This window comes from Cariama cristata, unplaced genomic scaffold (genome assembly GCF_000690535.1).
Source record: "Cariama cristata isolate BGI_N322 unplaced genomic scaffold, ASM69053v1 scaffold20109, whole genome shotgun sequence".
In the NCBI taxonomy this organism is placed as follows: domain Eukaryota; kingdom Metazoa; phylum Chordata; class Aves; order Cariamiformes; family Cariamidae; genus Cariama; species Cariama cristata.
The window spans coordinates 9,543-29,369 of NW_009635508.1; the positions used below are offsets into that span (position 1 = coordinate 9,543).

The 19,827-nt window shown below is 42.9% G+C and overlaps 1 protein-coding gene across 1 annotated transcript; it reads right to left on the reverse strand.

Moving 5' to 3' along the window:
* Window positions 1–3,063: 3,063 nt before the first annotated feature.
* On the reverse strand, window positions 3,064–19,049 carry IYD (iodotyrosine deiodinase). The gene is made up of 5 exons (XM_009707586.1): window positions 18,869–19,049; window positions 9,739–9,933; window positions 7,665–7,824; window positions 5,489–5,645; window positions 3,064–3,246 (listed from the first exon to the last, which is right to left on the reverse strand). Exons 1-5 carry the CDS (start codon window positions 19,047–19,049, stop codon window positions 3,064–3,066), a joined length of 876 nt encoding a protein of 291 aa, XP_009705888.1.
* Window positions 19,050–19,827: the final 778 nt, after the last annotated feature.

Genomic DNA, 19,827 nt, shown 5'->3' on the forward strand with positions numbered 1-19,827 from the left:
TCCTTTAATCATCTGGGCTGTGATGCAACCCACCCTGTTGCACCTGATTTCAAGCCGATTTGTCTGGCAAACCTCAGACAAGGAGGGTCCTTGTATGCACGCAAATTTGTCCAGACAGTTCAAGGAAGAAAGATCCCATGGCAGGGGGGCTGGAACTGGGTGGTCTTTAAGGTCTCTTCCAGCCCAAACCATTCTGTGATTCTATGCAAGGGAGGCCCAGCACAGTCTGCTCGTGGGCAACACTCCTCTCTGGTCGTTTGAGCAGAGGTTTGGAGAGGATGAATGCTGCAAGTCCCTTCCAACCTTGATTATTCTGTGATTCTAGAAAACTAGTATTTAGAGCTAAGTTTTCTAAAGCGCTCAGTTCCCATCTGAGTGGTACAGTCATTTTCTAGAAGAGGTGGGCAGACTGAGTCCAGAGCCTTTCGGAGACATGGCCATAAGGTATCATGAGGACGGATGCCAAGTTCAGCACCTTTTGCTAACCCTGTCAAGTCTTTTAGTCTTGGTTTTAAACATAACAAAGGGAGGAATATAAAAATTAAATCCCTACTGGTTGTGTGGGAGATGTTCCTCCCAGAATGTTCTTGTCCTGAAAAGACATTGTTCACCCAAACAAAGGCAAAATCCCTAGTTAAGTGTAAAACAATTTAAATGCTAACCTTGATTTTATTTAATACTGTTCTGCATGGAAAGGCATAATTTATTCTTATATAATTTGTGTTTTAAGTAAAGACAGCACACTTATTAGAGAACAGTGGCAATTCCAAGTAGGCTTGTCACAACAGGAGCGCTAACATGATTTATACAAGACTGCAGTATCATCAGCAGTTGTAATACTACTGGAGTATTTGCATTTGAATAAGCATTTGTATGGGAGAAAAAAAAAATGCTTCTTTTGCTGACATTTTGTGATTCCAGAAGTGCTCTCCTGGACAGAATCTTTCCCATCTAGAAGGTGTGAGGGCTTGCTGTTTTCAGTTGCTGTGTGTTTATTAGTTTCTGGAATCAACACATGTGGGAAAAAAACCACCATTAATCTTCTTTGATATAAAGAGGTATATTGGTATATACCAATGTTTGTTATTGTGTCAATTTTTTGTGTATTTTTAAAGTGCTTTAGTTCTTTGGGTTTTGATTATGCAACCATACTAGAAATAGCCCTATATATGCAAGCTCCTGCTGTTTGAGACTGAATTAATTCGGCAAAGTTTCTCTGAGTGCTGTCACGGACTAAACATGCCATCGATTTTGCAGACCGAGGCCAGGCAGAAGCAGTTTAGCTATAGGAGAGATTGCAAAGTGACAGAGGTTCAGTCCTCTATTGATGTGAACTCTGAATTAAAACAAACATACTAGGGCTTATATACATTTACAGCAGGTACAAACTGCTTTGCAACGAGGCCTGATATGGCAGAGCAGCATCTGCACAGAAGGCAAACCTGCTACAGCAATTTTAATAGGTATTCCTGATAACTGGGGACCTGCAGCCCATTGGCCTTGCCTCGGTTCAGCTCATCCTTCTCACCCTGACTAGCTTTTAGACCTTGCAAATGGGTAGACACAGGACTTCTTTTTTCATTTTACTGTAGTTATAAGAGCTCATTTCAGACTAGGTCTGCAGGAGAAACTCTTCCTGCCATTGCTGTACCAGTGAGGATGTGAAACAGGGCTGGTAAAACAGGTGAAGGCATAGCCATGCCTGCCAAATACCAGCAAAATGGTCTGCCAAAGGGGAAAATCGTTTTTCTCATTGGGTGACAGAGGCACTGACACCACAAAAAGCTGTACCTCTGCAGAATATTATAGCCTCCGCTTGTTGCTCAGCTGACAACAGGTCATCTTAAACAGGACTGACTTCAGACAAGGCACAGTGAGTAAACTCGAGCAACGCCCAAGGAAGGCTGAAGCCAATTTGGCTGAATTTGCCTGAAGTTACATGCAGCAGAGAGCACGGGGGGAAAGTACTTCACAGAATATAGACAGCTTCGGGGAAGGACGTTTCTCTTTCAGTGTTTTCATCTCGTGCTGCTCGCAAAGCCGGCAGGAACCACCCCCCAACAAGGGGGTCTGCCAGCGCAGGTATCGGTAGCATCGACCCTCCCAGTGGGCAGCTCCCACTGGTGCCCACTCACACCTTGCCTGTAGAGAAGGCTTTTAGTAGGGAGCACTGCTTTTGCGGGAAGTGGCCTTAAAATAAACCTAAATATGCCTGATTCGGTGCGACACGAAAGCACCTCTCACGTGTCAGGGTCTCTAAAGCAGTTTAAATTTCAGGGTGCTAAACTGGTATAGTTGTAGGTATAAACTGGGCAACCAGAATAGTAGTTCCCTCTGGGCTGTTTCCAGTGGAAGCAGCAAATATAGGCGGCAGGATTGATAGCTGCCATATGATCTAACTGTGCCTGGAACACGGATAAACAAATAGTAACAAGGAAATCACTTGGATGCCTTGTTCTTACCAGACTTCCCCCAGCCAAAGACTTGTACCAGCAATAGTTTAAGAAATCCTGGTATAGAAAAGGTTTTTGAGATCAATCAAGTAGGGAAAATGCTACCGTATATGAAAAAACTAGCTTCTTTCTACACAGAACTGAACATAATGAAGGGGAAGGAGCATTTAAATATCACACACTGATCAAGATAAGACAGCTGAGTTTGATCTCTTTCTATCTTTTAATACAGCCTCCATTAAAATTCTGAAGTGAAAATAACTGTGTAATAGTAATCACAAAAGTATAAGGAGAATATACATTCCAGTTCAAGGAAAGATTTGTCCATACAATGCATAAGAAAAATTAAGGGATGAAGGTCATTTAAATGCCATGGTAGTGTGCCCTGGAACAACTGCCTCGGCTCATTGGTAATAGCACCTGCCAAATGCACAGTGCTTGACTGCTCACCGCTATTAGCGGATCACTAGCACTAAAAGAAATAGAGGTGTAAACAGCCGGAGCAGCAGCGACATAGGAGGACGATACACAGGAACAGCAGTGACAGCTTCAGCGGGCTGCTGCTTACTAGCTGGCTGCAGGGATGTGCTCCTTCCTCCTGGCGCTGGGCTCACATGACCACCATGATGTCTTCCAGCGGCTTTCGGGTCAGCGCGGGCACGGTAGCGTCTCTCTTGGGGTAGCCAACGGGGAGCAGCAAGAGCAGCTTCTCGTTTGCTGGGCGCTGGAGCAGCAGCCGGAGTTGGGGGCCGCAGTTGAGGGGTGTGGAGGTGACTGTGTACAGACCCACGTTCTGCAGCAAGACAGGCAGCAACAGTGAGACTGTGCTCTGCGGTTGCATCCGTTATTCCCACCAGAGCTGTACATATTCTCCTATTGACTAGCCCAGAAATGCTGCTTTGTTAGACTCTGCTGCAGGATTTAGAACACCTGATTTACTGTATAGCCTCAGCGGTACCATAAAAGACGCCCGCTTTGCCTACAGAGAAGTACAGCCCTTCTCCACGCAGCAACAGCATGTGCCGCCTGACACGTCTGAGGCTGTACAGCAGGAGCGGTGCTCGGCGTAACCGGGGTCCCGTGGCCACAGCGAAGCTGAGAGGCCGTTGTGGGGATATCACTGGAATATCATCCCATGGGGTTCGCCTGGCTCACCGAGAAATGTTTCGGTTCTTGCCCCCGTGGGGTTGGCAGGAAGATGCCCTGCAGCTCTGTGAAGATGTTCCTGCGGAGGAGCTGTACCCCCGGGGGACAGGGGCCACAGCCTCTGCCTCTGGAGCTGTCACAGGAGCCTGTTGCCATCTCTCACAGTGGCCAATGCTCTGGCTTACATCTGAACCCCAAAATAAGGCTATGTATCACTCCTCCTCTCGTACAGAATCTCACGAAAAAGCTAAACAATCTGACAAATAGTGAAGAGCTGACATTATCCACGGTAAGTCCACACAGCTGAGGCTCTTCCTGGGAGTTGCACACCGGGATTTCAGTCTCTGCCTCTGTGTAGCACGAGCCTTTTGGGAGCCTTTGAGATAGAAAAGTCATCCAGGGAGAGGTGCCCAGCAAGGGGACTCTCACGTTAAGTAATCTCTACGATCTTCTGAAGAGGAGAAGAGCTAAGAGTGCTGGTGCTGAACGTTATGAGTCCATGGCACCGTGTCCTTTCATGTTGTCGATTAATTTGTAGGAGCTGGGAAAGAGACAGCACTAAGGAGCTTAACAGCTGGGAGGGAGCCTCAGAAATCCCACCTGGCGGTGGGCTGGCTGAGGGGGAAGCGCAGCCCTGTCACCCCCACTGCTTCTGACCAAGGCCCCCTGACACAGGGCCGGCTCTGCCCCACGCCCTGCGCGTTCCCCCTGCTCCCAGCTCCCCGGAGGGAGAACACAGAGCACCCCGCAGCTGCAGAGCCGCGACACCCCAGCTCGCTGCTCACGCTCCCCTTCCCGAAGAGCCTCCTGAGGAGCGGCAACGCGGGAAACACCGAAAACAGCATGGAGGAGAAATGGCAGCTCCTGGTGGGAAACTGGACTAATATAAGAAGTGGCACCTTGCTGCTATCCTGCTATCAGAACAGCTTCACTATTTAAACACTTGTGCGAGTACACACCAGTGTTACACGTATAGCAGCCTTAGAGCAGCCTTCCCGTACCTAAAGGGGCCGACAAGAACGCTGGGGAGGGACTTGTTACAAGGGCAGTTAGTGATAGGACAAGGGGCAATGGCTTTAAACTGGAAGAGGGAAGATTTAGGTTAGGTATTAGGAAGAAACTCTGCCCAGTGAGGGTGGTGAGGCAGTGGCAGAGGTTGCCCAGAGAAGCTGTGGCTGCCCCATCCCTGGGAGTGTTCAAGGCCAGGTTGGATGGGGCTGGGAGCAACCTGGTCTGGTGGAAGGTGTCCCTGCCCAGGGCAGGGGGTTGGAACTGGGTGGGCTTTAAGGTCCCTTCCAACCAAACCATACTGTGATCAGATAGAAGCAGCAGAACGGAGCACTGAGAAACCACTGAGAAAATCCAACTGGCCTGTGTCAAATATGCTGAGTTTCAGAAATCCGTTCACTTTCAGAAATGCCTTGGAAAGACTGACTGAAATAGGACAGCCTGTTCTGTGAAATATGTCCCTGATTTTTTTCCAGCATTATATACTAAAAATGACTTGGGGTCAAGTCATTTTTTAGGGATTACTGAAAAGAAGGGGCCAGCGTGGCACTGCACGGCCATGCTGGGGGGTCTGCAGGCCCTGCCAGCCCCGTTGGCACACGGCAGAAACCAGAGGGGCCGAGGCCTGTGCCAGGAGAAGAGTGAGCTGCATGACATTTTTCTTCTTGTTAACCAGTGCCACGGACAGGAATCACCTTCTCAGATGTAGGCCTGTGGAGCATGCAACTCAAACCTGAGACATATTGCCAGGCATTGGAGTAATCCAGAGGACTGATAATGTCAAATCTAAGTTGGGTTCCACCCTCAATTGGGCAGAAGAGCCTTGGTATGTAATCCAAACTGATATAGTGACTCCCAGTGTGTCGGTTCTGTCGACGTACCTGCAGTGCAGCAAGCAGGATACCACAGGCAATAGAAACGCTGATTTCGTTGTAGTAGTGCGTCTTCTTTTTGCCATTTGGAAGCTGCCCATATACCTGCTTGAAAATGAGGATCAGATACGGAGCAGTGTCCAAGTACTCTTTGATCCAGTTTGTTCTGCAAAAGAATAATGCTTAAGACATTTATTTTGCAACCTTTTCACTTTCCCATAAGTCACATTTACTGCCTGCAACGGGGCACTGCAGGTACATGGCAATTATAGCAGCAGACTCAAGCTTAGAACATTTACCGCAAAGGATTAAGTATTATCAGCTTGAATAGAAACATTTCTGAAAAAAAAAAAAAAAAGCTTGAATAGAGTTCTCGATTTTAACAGATTTGGCTGAGGAGCTGATGCACTCACTCTGAAGAGTGGAAGTGCATAAAAATAGGAGGTAGTTCTTGACCTCTTATCTATGAACTGGCCTCATGAGCATTTTCTTGAGAATATTTAATTCCTATAACTTTGCAGACTTGCAGCTCCACCTGTTACCAGCAGTGCCAACTTTTTTGTGATTGCAGGAAAACTGCTGGCAGAAAAGTTCCAAACTTCTTGGTCTAAGGTGTAAACGTAAATATATTCTCACAGCAAAAAATGTTATTCTGTTTCTGGGTATTTCAGCCCTGTTAGAATTAATTTGGTTCCCAGTTTTTTTAATGACAATATATACAATTATGATGTAAGATTTAGATATGAAAATGTGTGCTTTCTATTGTTCTCATTCAAAATATTAAAACTACTACCTTTTAGTTGTTTACATAGCACATAAGCAGCTGAAAAATAACAACATTATGAAACAAGTAGGGCAAATCAACCCTATAAAGCTTTGCGCATATGCTTCATTTGACAAGCCGAGCCTCAGTAGACATCTTCCCATTGTGCGAAGTTAAGCAAGTCAGTCAGACTTTGGAGGGCATTTGGAACAATTAAATATTGCGTAATTCAGCACTTACACAGGGACAAGCCTTGGGGCTACCTCAGTCAGCCGCAAAGCTCCCAATGGCTGTGGGAGTTTCATTGCTTGCCAAACAACAGGAAAAAGCTGGGACAAGAGAGGTTACATAGAAAAAAAAAATAATGATGGAGCCAAGTGCTTGGAAAAATTTCAAGATTTTCTTGTGCACCTCCTCATTAGCCAAGCATGGGAAACTGGAAAGTCCTTGACTTAGGGTAAGCACTGCTTAGCAACAGCTAAACCGTGAGTGTGTTATCACCATTATTCTTATACTAAATCCAAAACACAGCGCTGTACCAGCTACTAGGAAGAAAATTAATTCTATCCCAGCTGAAACCAGGAGAAGAGTATATAATCCCTTTTACTGGCAACAATTTTATGAACCAGCCACCAAGGCACTATTCTACAGATATTTTTAAGTTTTTCTTTCAAAATATGAATCTTAGAAATTTATTAAAAGTGAGAGTGGGGAAGAAATGGAAAAGGATACTAGAAGAATTCAAGACAAGCTTTTCTTATCACTTCGATTTTCTAAACTGTGGTGCTTTCAGTAAGATTCCCATCATCCTGAGAATCAAGACAAAGCCATGCAACAGGAAAGAGAGTGCTGAAAATCTGAATTGATTCTTTCATCCTTCTTCTGGTGAGATTGAAGCACGTGGGCATAGTGAGTTTTTCTTTTGTGTATATCAGTCAGGTGCTGCATCTCACCTGGCCCTTAGAACAAGGCAGCCAGAAATAACATATCAATAGTAAATTTATTTTTTTTCCAGCTCCTGCTGGGTGGGGACTCCACTTTTCTCGGACAGGAGTCTTTTCTTCCCACCTGTAAATTAGCGAAAGGACCACATTATAGTGACCCTGGCAACTCTCTGGCTGGGGCAGCCTCTGACCCCACCTTCCTTTTTCTGTGATCAGGGTGTGGGAAATATTTACAGCTGCCCTCCTCAGCAGCACCAGGAAACTGGGGAGACTTTAAGGAGCACAGATTTGAAAGAACATTTTTAAAACAAGGTTTTAAAAATTGAGCTGAATATTTTCAGGTTTTGGGGTTTTTTTTCCCATCCTGAAAATAAGTGGGGAAAAAAAAAAAAAAGAATCATAACTAAAACTTCTCAATATAGTTTTTCCTAGACTAAAACACAGCTCCCTTCAAACCCCTTAGCCAATTTTTTCATACCTTAATCTTTTCAGGTCATTAACCCATCTGTCTCCCATCCTTTTTTTGTAGTTGATTTCTTCTTCTTCCTCGACGATCTCACGAATCTTATGTTTTACATATGGATCTTGCACTACCACAAAGGTCCAGGGCTCGGTGTGCGCTCCACTGGGTGAAGTACCTTCACACAAAACCAGGGAAAGGTGAAAACCCGGGAAGGAGGGGGTGCAGTGAGAGGAGCTCTTCCTTGGGGGGTCTCAGGCTGAGCGACAGCGCAGTGGGAAAGCAAGCGGATGAGATGGGAAGCAAAGGACGGAGATAAGTTCTGGCAGACAATCCTGTTAATTTCTTTCTTGAAGAATGTGAAGTCCCATTCAATGACAGAGGTTAGTCCTTTCATACAGCCATCTTACGGGAAACCAAAGTTAGGGATTTGTAAAAATTCCTTTGTGGTTCTTATGATGAGGCAATATTATGGTGCAATATATGCACACAGTCATGTTATTGCAAAGCCTGTTACTGACAGCAACACACCATCTGAATACGCACCCAACTCCGGGAGACGATTTTAGCTGAAGAGCAAAGTTAATGGCTTTCAGGGAACCAAGGCTAAGGGACGGCCCGCAGGAACCTGTCGCTGGCTGACAAAGATGAGGAGCTGCATGATGCAGAGGTCTGCTGTATAGCGCACAGGTCTGAATCTGTTGTCCCAAAGACAGCTGCTGTATGTAGGTGTGCACATGTTAAGGCTGCACTTGCTCATTCAGCCCTGATCATTACACACCAACACCACTGCAGAATATTTTAACTGCCTAGAGGATGAAAGCCAGAAGCTGAAGAATATAGTTACTTGTGCAAGTTCACAGATAAATAGGTTAAGGAGATTGTTTAGGTCTCTGTAGCCTCTCATATACATTATAAACATACTTGAAGGTCTTGAACACATACAATATTTGCTTACCTAAGCACTGATTTCAGTCTGAGGAACACTGAATAAGCAGCTTGAACTATCTTTTATATCAAAATGTGTTTATATCCTGAACCTTGCCTCTCCTCAGGTTTGGGTAAGAACTGATGACATTTATGCTTTGCTTTGTTTTCTTTTTCTCTACGTGGCCCAAAGCTTTCAGGGTTACCAAATACTTCATCTGCACTCCAGACTTGTTCACTTTGCTGCATTTGCCAAAACATGCTCAGTGTTTTAATGACTCCCAGCTAATTAGAGGAAGATGGAGACTCGTTACAGTGCAGTTACAAAGCTGCTTACAGGTTTTAAAGGGAAAACAATGCAACTCAAATGCTAAGAATCTCCATATTATTAATTCTGCTAGAGGCTACTGAACTTTTCTCTAAGGCAGCTTGTGAATATTTTCTGTACTAGCAGCAGCTGGTTCATAGAATAAGAGAAATAATGAGGTTCAAAACTACTCCTGGCTGAAGTCAATGTTACCAAAGCAGAGATGAGATTAGGCCAGGACATGAGGGTAATGATTTGAAACACATAAATTCTCAAAAAAAAAAAAAAAAAAATTAATTTCTGATATTCAGTCAAATAACCTTGATCAAGGTCCTCAGCATAACACTCCAGTCATGTGCAATAGGGGCCTGGCACTTTGGGGAAAAAAAAAAAGAAAAAAACAACAAACAAAACCCACACATGATAAATATCATCATCATGCATGAAATTTTGAAGCATGTGAAGTACACACAGTTTGACATTTTTGAGAGGAAACACTTCAATATTTCTATTTGAAAGATGTCTCACTAAACTGTACATCAATTTTAAGTAACATCTTTTATAACTTGAAAATGAAAGGTTTTGTTTCATGCTGTTGAAATGCTCTTTTCCCCTTTTGAGTGCATTGCAAATACAAAGGAATTGGGAATGCTCCAAACGAGTCCCCGACGTGTAGTTGTTCAAGCCGAGTAATTTCCAATCAATCAAAGGGTGCTCATTCATTATGGCTACAGGTGAATCTAGGAAAACCATAAGCCAAATGCCAATTCGCTGGGCTTTTCCACGTCACTTTTACACAGTTAAACAGCAATGCTGATCTTTTTTTTTTTCCAGACCTTGAATGGTTCAGTACCATACCTGCTGTTCTGATGACGTTATCGATGACCTCCCTGGGGACAGGCTCATCGCTGAGAAACCTGACAGACCGCCTCTTGTTAAGAAGCTCATAAAACATCTGTGACCTTTTAATCATTTCAGCCTCAGAGTAGCGCTCTGCGAAGAACGGGACATGGGCAACGTTTTCATCAAGTCCTTGCCACTTCTCATCAACCTCTGCAAGAAAATAAAAGCGGTTAGAGATTTTTTTGCTGGAGAATGCTGTTTATATCTTTGGCATTCACCACCATAATGCACTTTGGCCTGCACTGGCATACACTGCACTTCTACACCTCTGGAAAGGCAAAGTCTGAGGTTCCAGTTGACAGAACTCATTGATCCCTAGCGCCAGCTACTGAATAAACACCTTGTTTAAATACCACGCGGCAGGAGGGTCCTGGCTGGCTGCAGCAAGCGTGATCCCCAAAGTTATGGCCTTCTCCACTTCGGTCTGCAAGCCGCCTGTACAAATGGGTTACCAACTGAAACAGCGGTGAGAAGGTGGGCAACCTTTCAGCCCGCTTTCCTAAGTAAATGTGAACATGTGAACATAGCAGAAGCATTACAAGTCTAGGTTCTGCACAAATGTGACTTTGTGGTTAAAGTTCTTTGGTTTCACGATACTTTCAGCATAAGAGGAAATGGATGACAGGCGTCTATATTTAGGATAACAACATATCAAATGCAGGATAGTGTGTTTCTTGTCTTTAATTTAAGAACTCAAAATGGTTCCTCATTTCACTGAAATCTGTCTTCTTTGGGGGTTTTTTTATACCACAAAATGCATCTTCTGTTGTCTCTGCGATCTCCTCTTTCTTCCCTGCATTCCTAGAATCAGCAGGGATAGCATTTTTTGCAACTATGATGTGGAAGTTAAAGCAATTTCAATTTTGTGTTTTGACTAGTCAATAGTATTGAGCAATCTGCTAGAGAGAGCTGAGTCAGGAAAAAATATTCCAGTTCTTTTTCAGTTGCTATTAGGCTATTATTCCAGAACCATAGCAATCTCCACTGCAAATTCAAACAGCAATTATTTCTGTGTTTTAGTAGTACGCAGTTGCCTTAGAGACCAGGCTGATTTTCTGTTCATTTTATAAACAGCAGTGAAATATTCACAAGTGTGGCTCAGCATATGCAAGAGGCTGCAATATATCCAGTTTCGTATATTGAATCTAAACAGAATGATTCTGGTCCCCAAACAACATACATTTCATTTTGCATACAAAGTCATCCCCCATAAAATTTGTTTTGTTTAGCATTTCATGCCTGCGTTAAGCACTCTCGGTCACAGTCTGCAAGGACCTGGCTCGAGGGCAATGGGAAGCAGTGACCCATTGTCAAAATTATTTTTGTGGCCATCTTGCACACTCAAACTGAAAAAGGAAGAGGATGTATCTTCCTACCGTTCCCTTTGTGCTATTCAATAGCAACTGGCTGACTGGGACTTGCCCTTTGCTAGGACTCTGGTGATCTTCTCTTTCAGAAACTTTCACTCCCCCTTTTTTGCTGTTCCTCCTCCACACCCAGTGAAGGGAATATCACAGGGTTAAAAGGCTATGACTACACTAGCGAGTAGTGTGGTGCCATAGGATGTTGAGAGGAAAACCTTTTCCTGGGGACCCAGCGTTCATCACCCCACATGTTTTAGAGTGGTAGGTAGCTGGGGAGGGGAGGCAGGGAGACAGCTGGAGCTGTGCATCCTTCCAACCCCTTCTGTGCTATGCATGGTACCATAGGGTGCCATTTTCAAGGACCACTGTGTTAAGCTGGTAAAAGCCAATATGCAAAACCTTCCACAGACAGAAGCTGAGACAGTGATGGCTGACAGCCAAAGGATTTGAGAGAAAAAGTGATGGCCCAAAACCGTATAAAATCTGAAGGGAAAAAACTAGGGAGTTGGGAGATGGCAACTCATCAGCCCCTTCCAACTTGACTGAGGACTGTCTGGCCAGTAGAGAAATTCAGAAGGGGTCCATTGATATAGACAGGACAGAAAATCCTGCAAGGTTTGGGCACATAACCTCTCCTGCAAGCGCCTCTCGAAGGACTTACAGGCCTGGAAGCTGGGTGGCCTCCTGCTACTGTCACGATTGGTCCAACAAAATTCATTCTCCCTCTCCCAATCCATCTTGTGCACAGCAGTACTGAAACTACAACAAAGATGTTCGTTGCTGAACTGAGATTTAGCAGTTACACAGAATGACGCACGTCTTAACTTTATCCATAGGCACTTACATAAGAGGAGTTTCTAAATGGGAGAAATATTTTCCTTAAGATAACAAAAATATTCTGAAATCAGCTGAGGTTGTGCATTGTCCATCAGAAGGCAGACTCTGACCAGAAAAATATACTGAAACTAAGTATTGCATTAGTGTCTTCGTGAAAATTTCAGATCAGACTATACTACTCATGCTTATACCAATGTACTGTAGTGATCATCCCTATCCATTTCACACGTTTACAATGTTGAGTGTCCTGGGAAATAGAAATAGACTATTTCTAGCCTAGAAACAGTAAAATAAAACTAACTCTAGGACCCAAGAGTCCTTATGTGCTCTTACTATTTACTTTCTCATGATGAGGTTTTTATCAAAGTTCAGAAAGTAGGAAATAGCATACATTCGATGCACTGTACCTTTTATTCAGCCACTGATGGGGAGACTTGGTGGTCTAACCTTGGCTCCTAAGCAAATCCAAGCCCTGCTTGGTCATCTCTTTTTCTAGTATTATTGTAAAACTACCAACAATCATTTTGAGTTAGAGATACTGAGACTAGTCTTTAAAATACTGAAAAATCCCTACAAAGGAGGTTTGTCAAATCGGAGCAAAGGCTGGAGGAAATTTGTGTAATCTCTGTACCTGGTTTTGAAACACAATAGGTGATAAACAATCAATACATACATGAATGTTGAAGGACAGAATGGTGAAGAGCAAGATTAAATTACTTATATGGATGAGGACAGGAGTCAGAGAACTGACTTAGATGATGTACTTAATCCAACGAGGATGTTGCTTGTGGCCGGTTGAGTGCAGAGGCTTAGACAGCAAACTAGACAAGCTATCAGAGCCTGTACAGGACATGAAACAAAAATGTGACAGGGAGGGAAGAACGAAGATGCAATAACAACAGGAGTACCTGCTTTGACTTGTGCAGGAAGCATATCAATAAAAAAAAGGTAATAATTCATGTTGTGGTAGATTGTAAAGAAATAAAAAAGTAGCATGTCTAAGAAATGGATTGCTTTTTGAGATGCATTGTCTTCTGGGATCGTGTGAAGCCTACAAGGGCCCCCAAAGTCACATCTAGGTCAGGACACGTCTTGAGTCATATTGCCTCAATCGCATCATTGTTATGAAGTACCTGGCAGAAGCATAGCTTTCCAGGTGTAGACCAAAGAGGAAATATTATGATAATACTAGAAACCAGGCTTCCCAGCTGAAGCATCCACTACCTTAATCAAATAACCTGTTCTTCTCTCGGTGCAGTGACTCTCTCAGCTTTGGTTTCAGTGAGAGGGGAGGCTGTTACCAGAAAAAAATAAAAAGTAGTACCTCTAAAAAGAGATTATCAGTTCATTCAGTTTAATCGACTAAATGAAAGGGTAAGAAAAAGTAGGTCTATAACTGTGGCTCTCAATTTTTAAGCAACAAACTTGGGAAAAATAAGAGGTTAAGAAAAATTAAGTTGGAGAACTCAGATTGAAGAATTCAGGGATCAGGAAGCAGAGAGATTTGGTATTTCTTTAAATCAGAAGTATAAAAATCATCTTAGATGTTACAGGTTGAATAAACATCTCACTTAAATGATCTATAGGCAACTAGAAATGGAAGAAAAGGATTAATTAGCATAGAAACCTAGACTTTGTAAGACAGGAAGTATAAAACTTGCAGTATTACCTAAGGTCATCCCACGTTAAATTTTGAGAGGTTTGTTTTCTTGTTTTGTGGGTTTGTTTTGGGTTTTTTTTCCCTATGTAAGTAGAAGAGAAGTGACACTACTGTGTGGTTAAGATGCTTCAACTTAATAATAACATCGTGAAAAAAGAAATATACTTTCAAAGATTTTGAACATGGGACAAAGGTGAGGTGACTAGTGAGAATGAAAGTGTGAGAATCACCGTATCTAACCTTAAGTTAAAAATCTTGATACGCTCAAAATGGGAACAGTGGCTGAGGCAGGAGAAGAACCCAGAAGTGAGAGAACTGACACACAAACCCAAAACTCTCTTGGCAATATTTTTTTTTTAATAAATTCATCTATCATTTATTCTCTTCCACCATGTGTCTACCATTCATTCTTAGCTGTTAACATTATCCATATGTTAAGCTAAAATCATTATCAGCACCATCTGTTTAGCGCATGCTCTCTATAACTTTAATTGCCGCGTTCAGACATACTCCTGTTTGCATGGCCTCGTTACAGACTACTACAAATGTCTTGTTTACCTCTCTGTGTATTCCATCATTTGATGGACAACAGACATCCTGCTAGTCAGTCTATTATCTTCTTAGCCACATTCTTGTGATTGCCATCAATTCTGTTGTACATTTACAATAAGCATCGGGCTTCCTGCTTTTTAAGCAAATCTGAAATGATTTTGGCTCAGACATCCCAAGTGAAATCTCTTTTTTAAAGTTCTACTTCCCTAACTCTATCAAAAATTCCTCCCTGGATACATTTTAGGATGATGTTTGTGTTCTTCCTCGCAGCTCATATAGGAGGTTATAATCAGCCTACAAATCATGTAATAAATTTTATCTCAGTTTGTAGCAAAAATTCTTACCATGAGTTCCTAGTAAGGTGAACTCACCCTGAAAACAATGACTTGTCATTTCATTTCTGTTGGTCACTTATTTTACCTGACACTTCCCTGCGTTGCTGGCTCCCAGTTGTATGTCATTAAGAAATTTCACTTGTACACTCCTTGGTTTTATGCAAAGACCGCCAGATAATATTAACAATTGGTCCTGAGACTGATCCTTCAGAAACCTCACTTCTAACCTCAGTGCAGGCCAACGCGTTTGCTTTCCAAACCAGCTCTTTCAGGTTTTTCTCTAAGGAATTGCTTCCTAAGCATAGAATTCCTTTCCAGTCCTCTTTTCCAGTGTAAAGACATGATGCATAGGAAAACATTTAAATGTGTATAAAGAAAGCTTTCAGATCTTTGGACTTAAAATGCTGGGCAACTGACCCTGTGGTTTTTTGCTTGATTAATGGCAGACTGCTACGTAATCTGCCACTACAGGAAACCCAGAAGTGACTCCAATCCTGAACTGAGTGTGTGGCTAGTAGAGAACTGAAAGAGATGGAGTGCCTTCCCAGTGGGTTATTAATAGTGGTTAGCAGCCTGAGCCTGGAAACCTCAGGAGCTGGTCAGGGATCTTAAGCAAAAGAACTATCAAGTGGGCAAGGCAGACCTTGGAAGAAAGAAGCCAGCATCGGAATATTGTGAAAAATCCTCAAGCTGGAATATAGTTGCAGAAGGTTTCTTAAGATCTTCAGAGGAATGGAGTGGCTGTTTTATAAAGAGAAGATTTGCTGGTTTAGCTAGTAAAAGGAAAGCTGAGAAGTAATCTGATTGCTGTCTATAAACCACAGGAGGGTATACACCAGGGCTGGAAAAGTATCCTTTAAACTAACAAGAGGATTGAACAGGAAAAATGGGTAGAGAGTAGTATTAAGTAAGTTTGGGTGGGCATGCAGGCAGAGGAAGATTTTTAACCCATAGCACGACATTCTGGAATAGCCTTCCAGCAAGGTTAAAGAAATGAGGTCAAAAAAGGCCATTTTTCGTGTTCATTCAGCTGATGACAAAGGCTGGAGATGTCTGCAGCAGCAGGGCAATAAACACAATGATGCACCATGTCCATGTTAGTCCTGTGTTCTTAAATGACACAAAGCATGAACTGTCATTGAATTGGAAAATTAAACTGCTACTGCCTCATTCATGTCAGTAGTAGTATTAAAAGATATGGGAAGCCCTTGAACTTGGGGAGAGGAGAAATACTTTGAAGCGGGAGAGGTCTGTTATAAGAAGTATCACAAGCAACGAGCAGTGCATTCTCAGAAGAGACGGAACATTTGGGCCTTCATACATTGCTTTGTAGTCCTTAAGTAGAGCACATCACTGACGTCCCCACAATTAAATACGTAGTAATAAAATGCATTTGCTATTAATCTCTGCAACTGATCCCCAGAGTAACAAGGATACAAATAAAATTCAACTCATTCTCCACACTGCTGTAAACGGGGTCTGGATTTACCTTATCCATCAATTGTATTGACCTGAAAATACCACCAAGAAGTGACCAATATTCAAGAAGCTCCCTGGGCTAAAGGCTGAACTTGGCTTTGCAACAGTCCAGATCTCATTGTGTAAACCTGAAGCAGTGGGAGATGAGGTACCACCACTTTGGGATCAGATGCCCACCGCTAGAAGAGAGTGACTTGTGACTCAGCATTCAAGACAAGGCTGAAAAACGTCTTTTTCGTCTGTATCTAACTGGTAATCACACATGGCCTAATGCAAGATACAGCCAGATATACACACATACAGACCATTCTTGCCAAGCCACAGCACAACAATCTCTCATTCTGGATCTCATAAAGGAAAGAAAAAGTTACAGGACAGATGGGTACGTAAACAAATCTGAAGTACTGCCAGTTAAGGCATTAAACAAATGAACTGAGTGAATGCATTGCACTTAACCAAAGAACTGAGATTCTGGCGCTCGGACAAACATCCTTCTCTTCAGCTACCGAAAGCATAACACCGACAAGCTGGGGAGCACTTGGCTCTCCCCCTTCTACCCTTCACTGCCAATAAGTGACTCTACTGAGTCTGGCCAAGCAGCCCAGCTAATTACACTGAATGCTTCGCTGCTCAAAGGTATGCCCCTCTCAGGGGAAACATCCCGGCCGGTGCCACTTCAGGGAAGGTTCACGGGGCTGACATCGCCCAAGTATGTTCAGTGCTTTTCTTAAGAGTGCTTCATTCTCTTGCAAAGCACCCTCGCTTTGCTCATGGCCACGTAGCGAAAGGCTTGGTCTTCAGCTGCCCCTCCTGTCAGGGGGCTGAGTAAAATTCAGCTTGGTCACCTACGGCAGCCCTGGGTTCCAGCTTTAGACATGGCCTTAAAAATGTTTCACCTCACATAACTCAGATTCTCTTCAGAGGAACTTTAAACACAAGCCAGCTTGAGCCATTTGAGTAGGAAAGACCTTTTCTGATAAAGGAAGATCCATTAGTAAAGTAGCTAAATTTACACAGCAGGTAAAATATTCTTTACTATTAAAATCTCTGTTTACATCCATGTCTCCATTTCAGCATCTAGTGCAGTCAGTGAGAATTTTAACAGTGACAACAATGTGAATATATTTTGATCCTTAATTATAGCATTAGTAGAGTAGCAGATCCCTACCAAGGTGGCCATATTCTCTTCTCGCTTAGGCTGGCCTTTCCCCTGCTGAAGAAAAACTTCCCTAAGCATGATGCAATTATTTTAATTTTCCTAGAGATAAAAAACATGCCTGTTTTGCAAAGATGTTGGTTTGAATCACACACCATTAAGGGAAAGATGATTATTTGTTGTTAAAAGCAACGTAGCAAGAAAATCTAATTTAATGTTGGATGACATGGTACACTGAGAGAGGTTTTATTTAAAAATAAATAAATCTCCTTTCAGCAACAGCGCAGATGTGTCTATCTACCTGTCAATTTTTTGTAAGCAATTCTAAACTAGTACAGTTTTGAATTTAGCACCTGAATAAAAGGGAAAACAACTAAGACATAAAAGAATAACATTTTATATGTGGAGCTGTGGCAGTAAGGCTCCTTGTTAAGAGCTAATAGGTTTGTTTATGTAGAGGATCTAAATTTTTAAACTGATAGAAACAGCTGTAGTCAAGATATCACTGATAATTCATAGATTATCACTTGAACTACGCACAGGAGTTTTAATTTGCAGCAATTTAACTGAACTGGTAAGCCATTAGTGACAAAGGAAATACGGGATAATTTTATACAGAATCTATTTTGCATTGAACAAAGGAGGATACAACATACGAACTAATTTTTAAAGAAATTTTGTATATTTGGAAAACACTTAGAAATAAAGAGAAATAATGATTCCTAGAAATAGGTATATGTGCAGAAAACCAATATAAGTTTCAAGATTCCTAGAAGCGGACTCAGGGAAAGTGTCATTATGGGACAAAAAAAACACACAAGAAGCCTTTGAAACCAGCTTGAGAGGAAAAAAAAAAAAGGCGCGCTGTATTAACTGCAAGTTTTAAAACTTCATAGGAACAGAACTCTAGATTTTTGTTTCACAAGGAAATAAAGGGAGGTTTTGGAGGATAGTCGGGAAGCAAAAAGGCGGCTGTGCACATTTTGTGCTCAGACTTTTGTCCAAGCTGTGCATCAGAAATCGCTACTGAAAAACAAGAGGCGTTCTGAACGGGTTCAAACCTGCAGCTGAGTGAGCAGATTAGCACCATCACCACATTTTGTTCTTAAATATTTGATCAGCATAGCTCCCAAATGATCCCAGTGCTAATCCAGCTAAAGCTCTCATGGACATTCTCAGAAGTCACAAATGGAGGACTTCTGTAATAAACCCATTTCCAACTTTTCTGGGGGTGCTGAGCCCAAATATGTAGCACTGGATGGTAAAGCAGGATGAGACGTCTGCAAAATCAGCTTGCAACAGAAACCCTCTGCTCAGGTCTTCCCTTTGCTCACAGTAACGGGGCCTGGGAAGAGGCTGAGGACTTTAGCAGCGTATCTCCTCTCGTTCCCTGCCTTGCCCACAGAGTCCCTCACAGGGCTGAGATCTGCTGTGCAAAGGGACAGATGGGGGTCTCTGAAAATGCATTTTCTTTTTGCAGTCTGACCTGTGGGATCTGGGGGAAATCAAGATTTACACCACGAGTGACGGGACACGAGGACAGCCTCCTTCCAGGGCGCTGACGAGCTCCGGGCACAGCAGCACTGTAGCACGACGCATTGCGGTCGCTATGGAGAAGTCCAGAAGATCGCATCTCCTTCATTCATACCAGCAGATAAAATTCAAACAACAGAAGTGCTCAGAGGGGTACGATTTTTCTTACCTTCTTCCTCGAAGTGGTGGTCAGTGCCATCTTTTAAGTCTTCATCCACCCATGGGCGAGATAGAGGCTTGCTTCTAATCTCACACTTTTTCTTCTCTCCATTACTCTTCTTCAGTATTACCCCAATCAAAACACATATCATGGCTATAAAGACTGGGGTTAGAGAAGACAGGAGTGCCATGACTACGGAAACGTAGAGCCTTCCTTCCGAGCTCAGCAGTTTCTCTGAAAAGGCGAGGATGAAAAGGGAAGAGCAGAAGGGCAGTGAGCAGAAAGGGGTGGACCCAAGGTTCAGTCCTTGACCCTGTCCCACTTCTACTTCTCAGCCACCGCCCCCACAATCTCATCTGTGATATGCTCCTGCAATTAAGCAGACCCAGGTTTATAAATTTTCCGGAAGACACTCCTTACGTATACCAGAGGCACTGACCGCATACAAATGCATAAATGCTGTCCAGTACAAAGTAAAAAAAAAGATCTTCCAAAACCCCAGACTACTCCAAAACACTTCTCCCCCCTTATTTTTATTGTTATGGTGATCCCAGTAATCTTGCTTGTAACAATGATTATGAGAAAGAGCCAAGTGGGAATGTGACTTTTAAAAACTGATGGCATCTCTTCAATGTTTAACTCACAAAATTAGTCATATTGCACATGTCCCAGGAAATCCGAATAGCACCAGTTGAATATCAGCTTGCAGTGCTGCCCTCGGCTATGTAAACAGGTCAATAAAACAGATAAGGACAGCGGCAGCATTACCTGGGTGTGAAGCACGAACGAGATGGTTCACAGAACCCTGTATTCATCCTGGATATTCATCCTGGATGTTCTAGGGGAAGAAAAAAGAAGAATCCGGGGAATCAAAGAAAGAAATATTTGCGGGCTGAATATCCATGCTGCAGTGAATTTTAAAACTGTGACTCCGCTATCTTGTCAAAGGGCAGATTAAAAAGTGACAG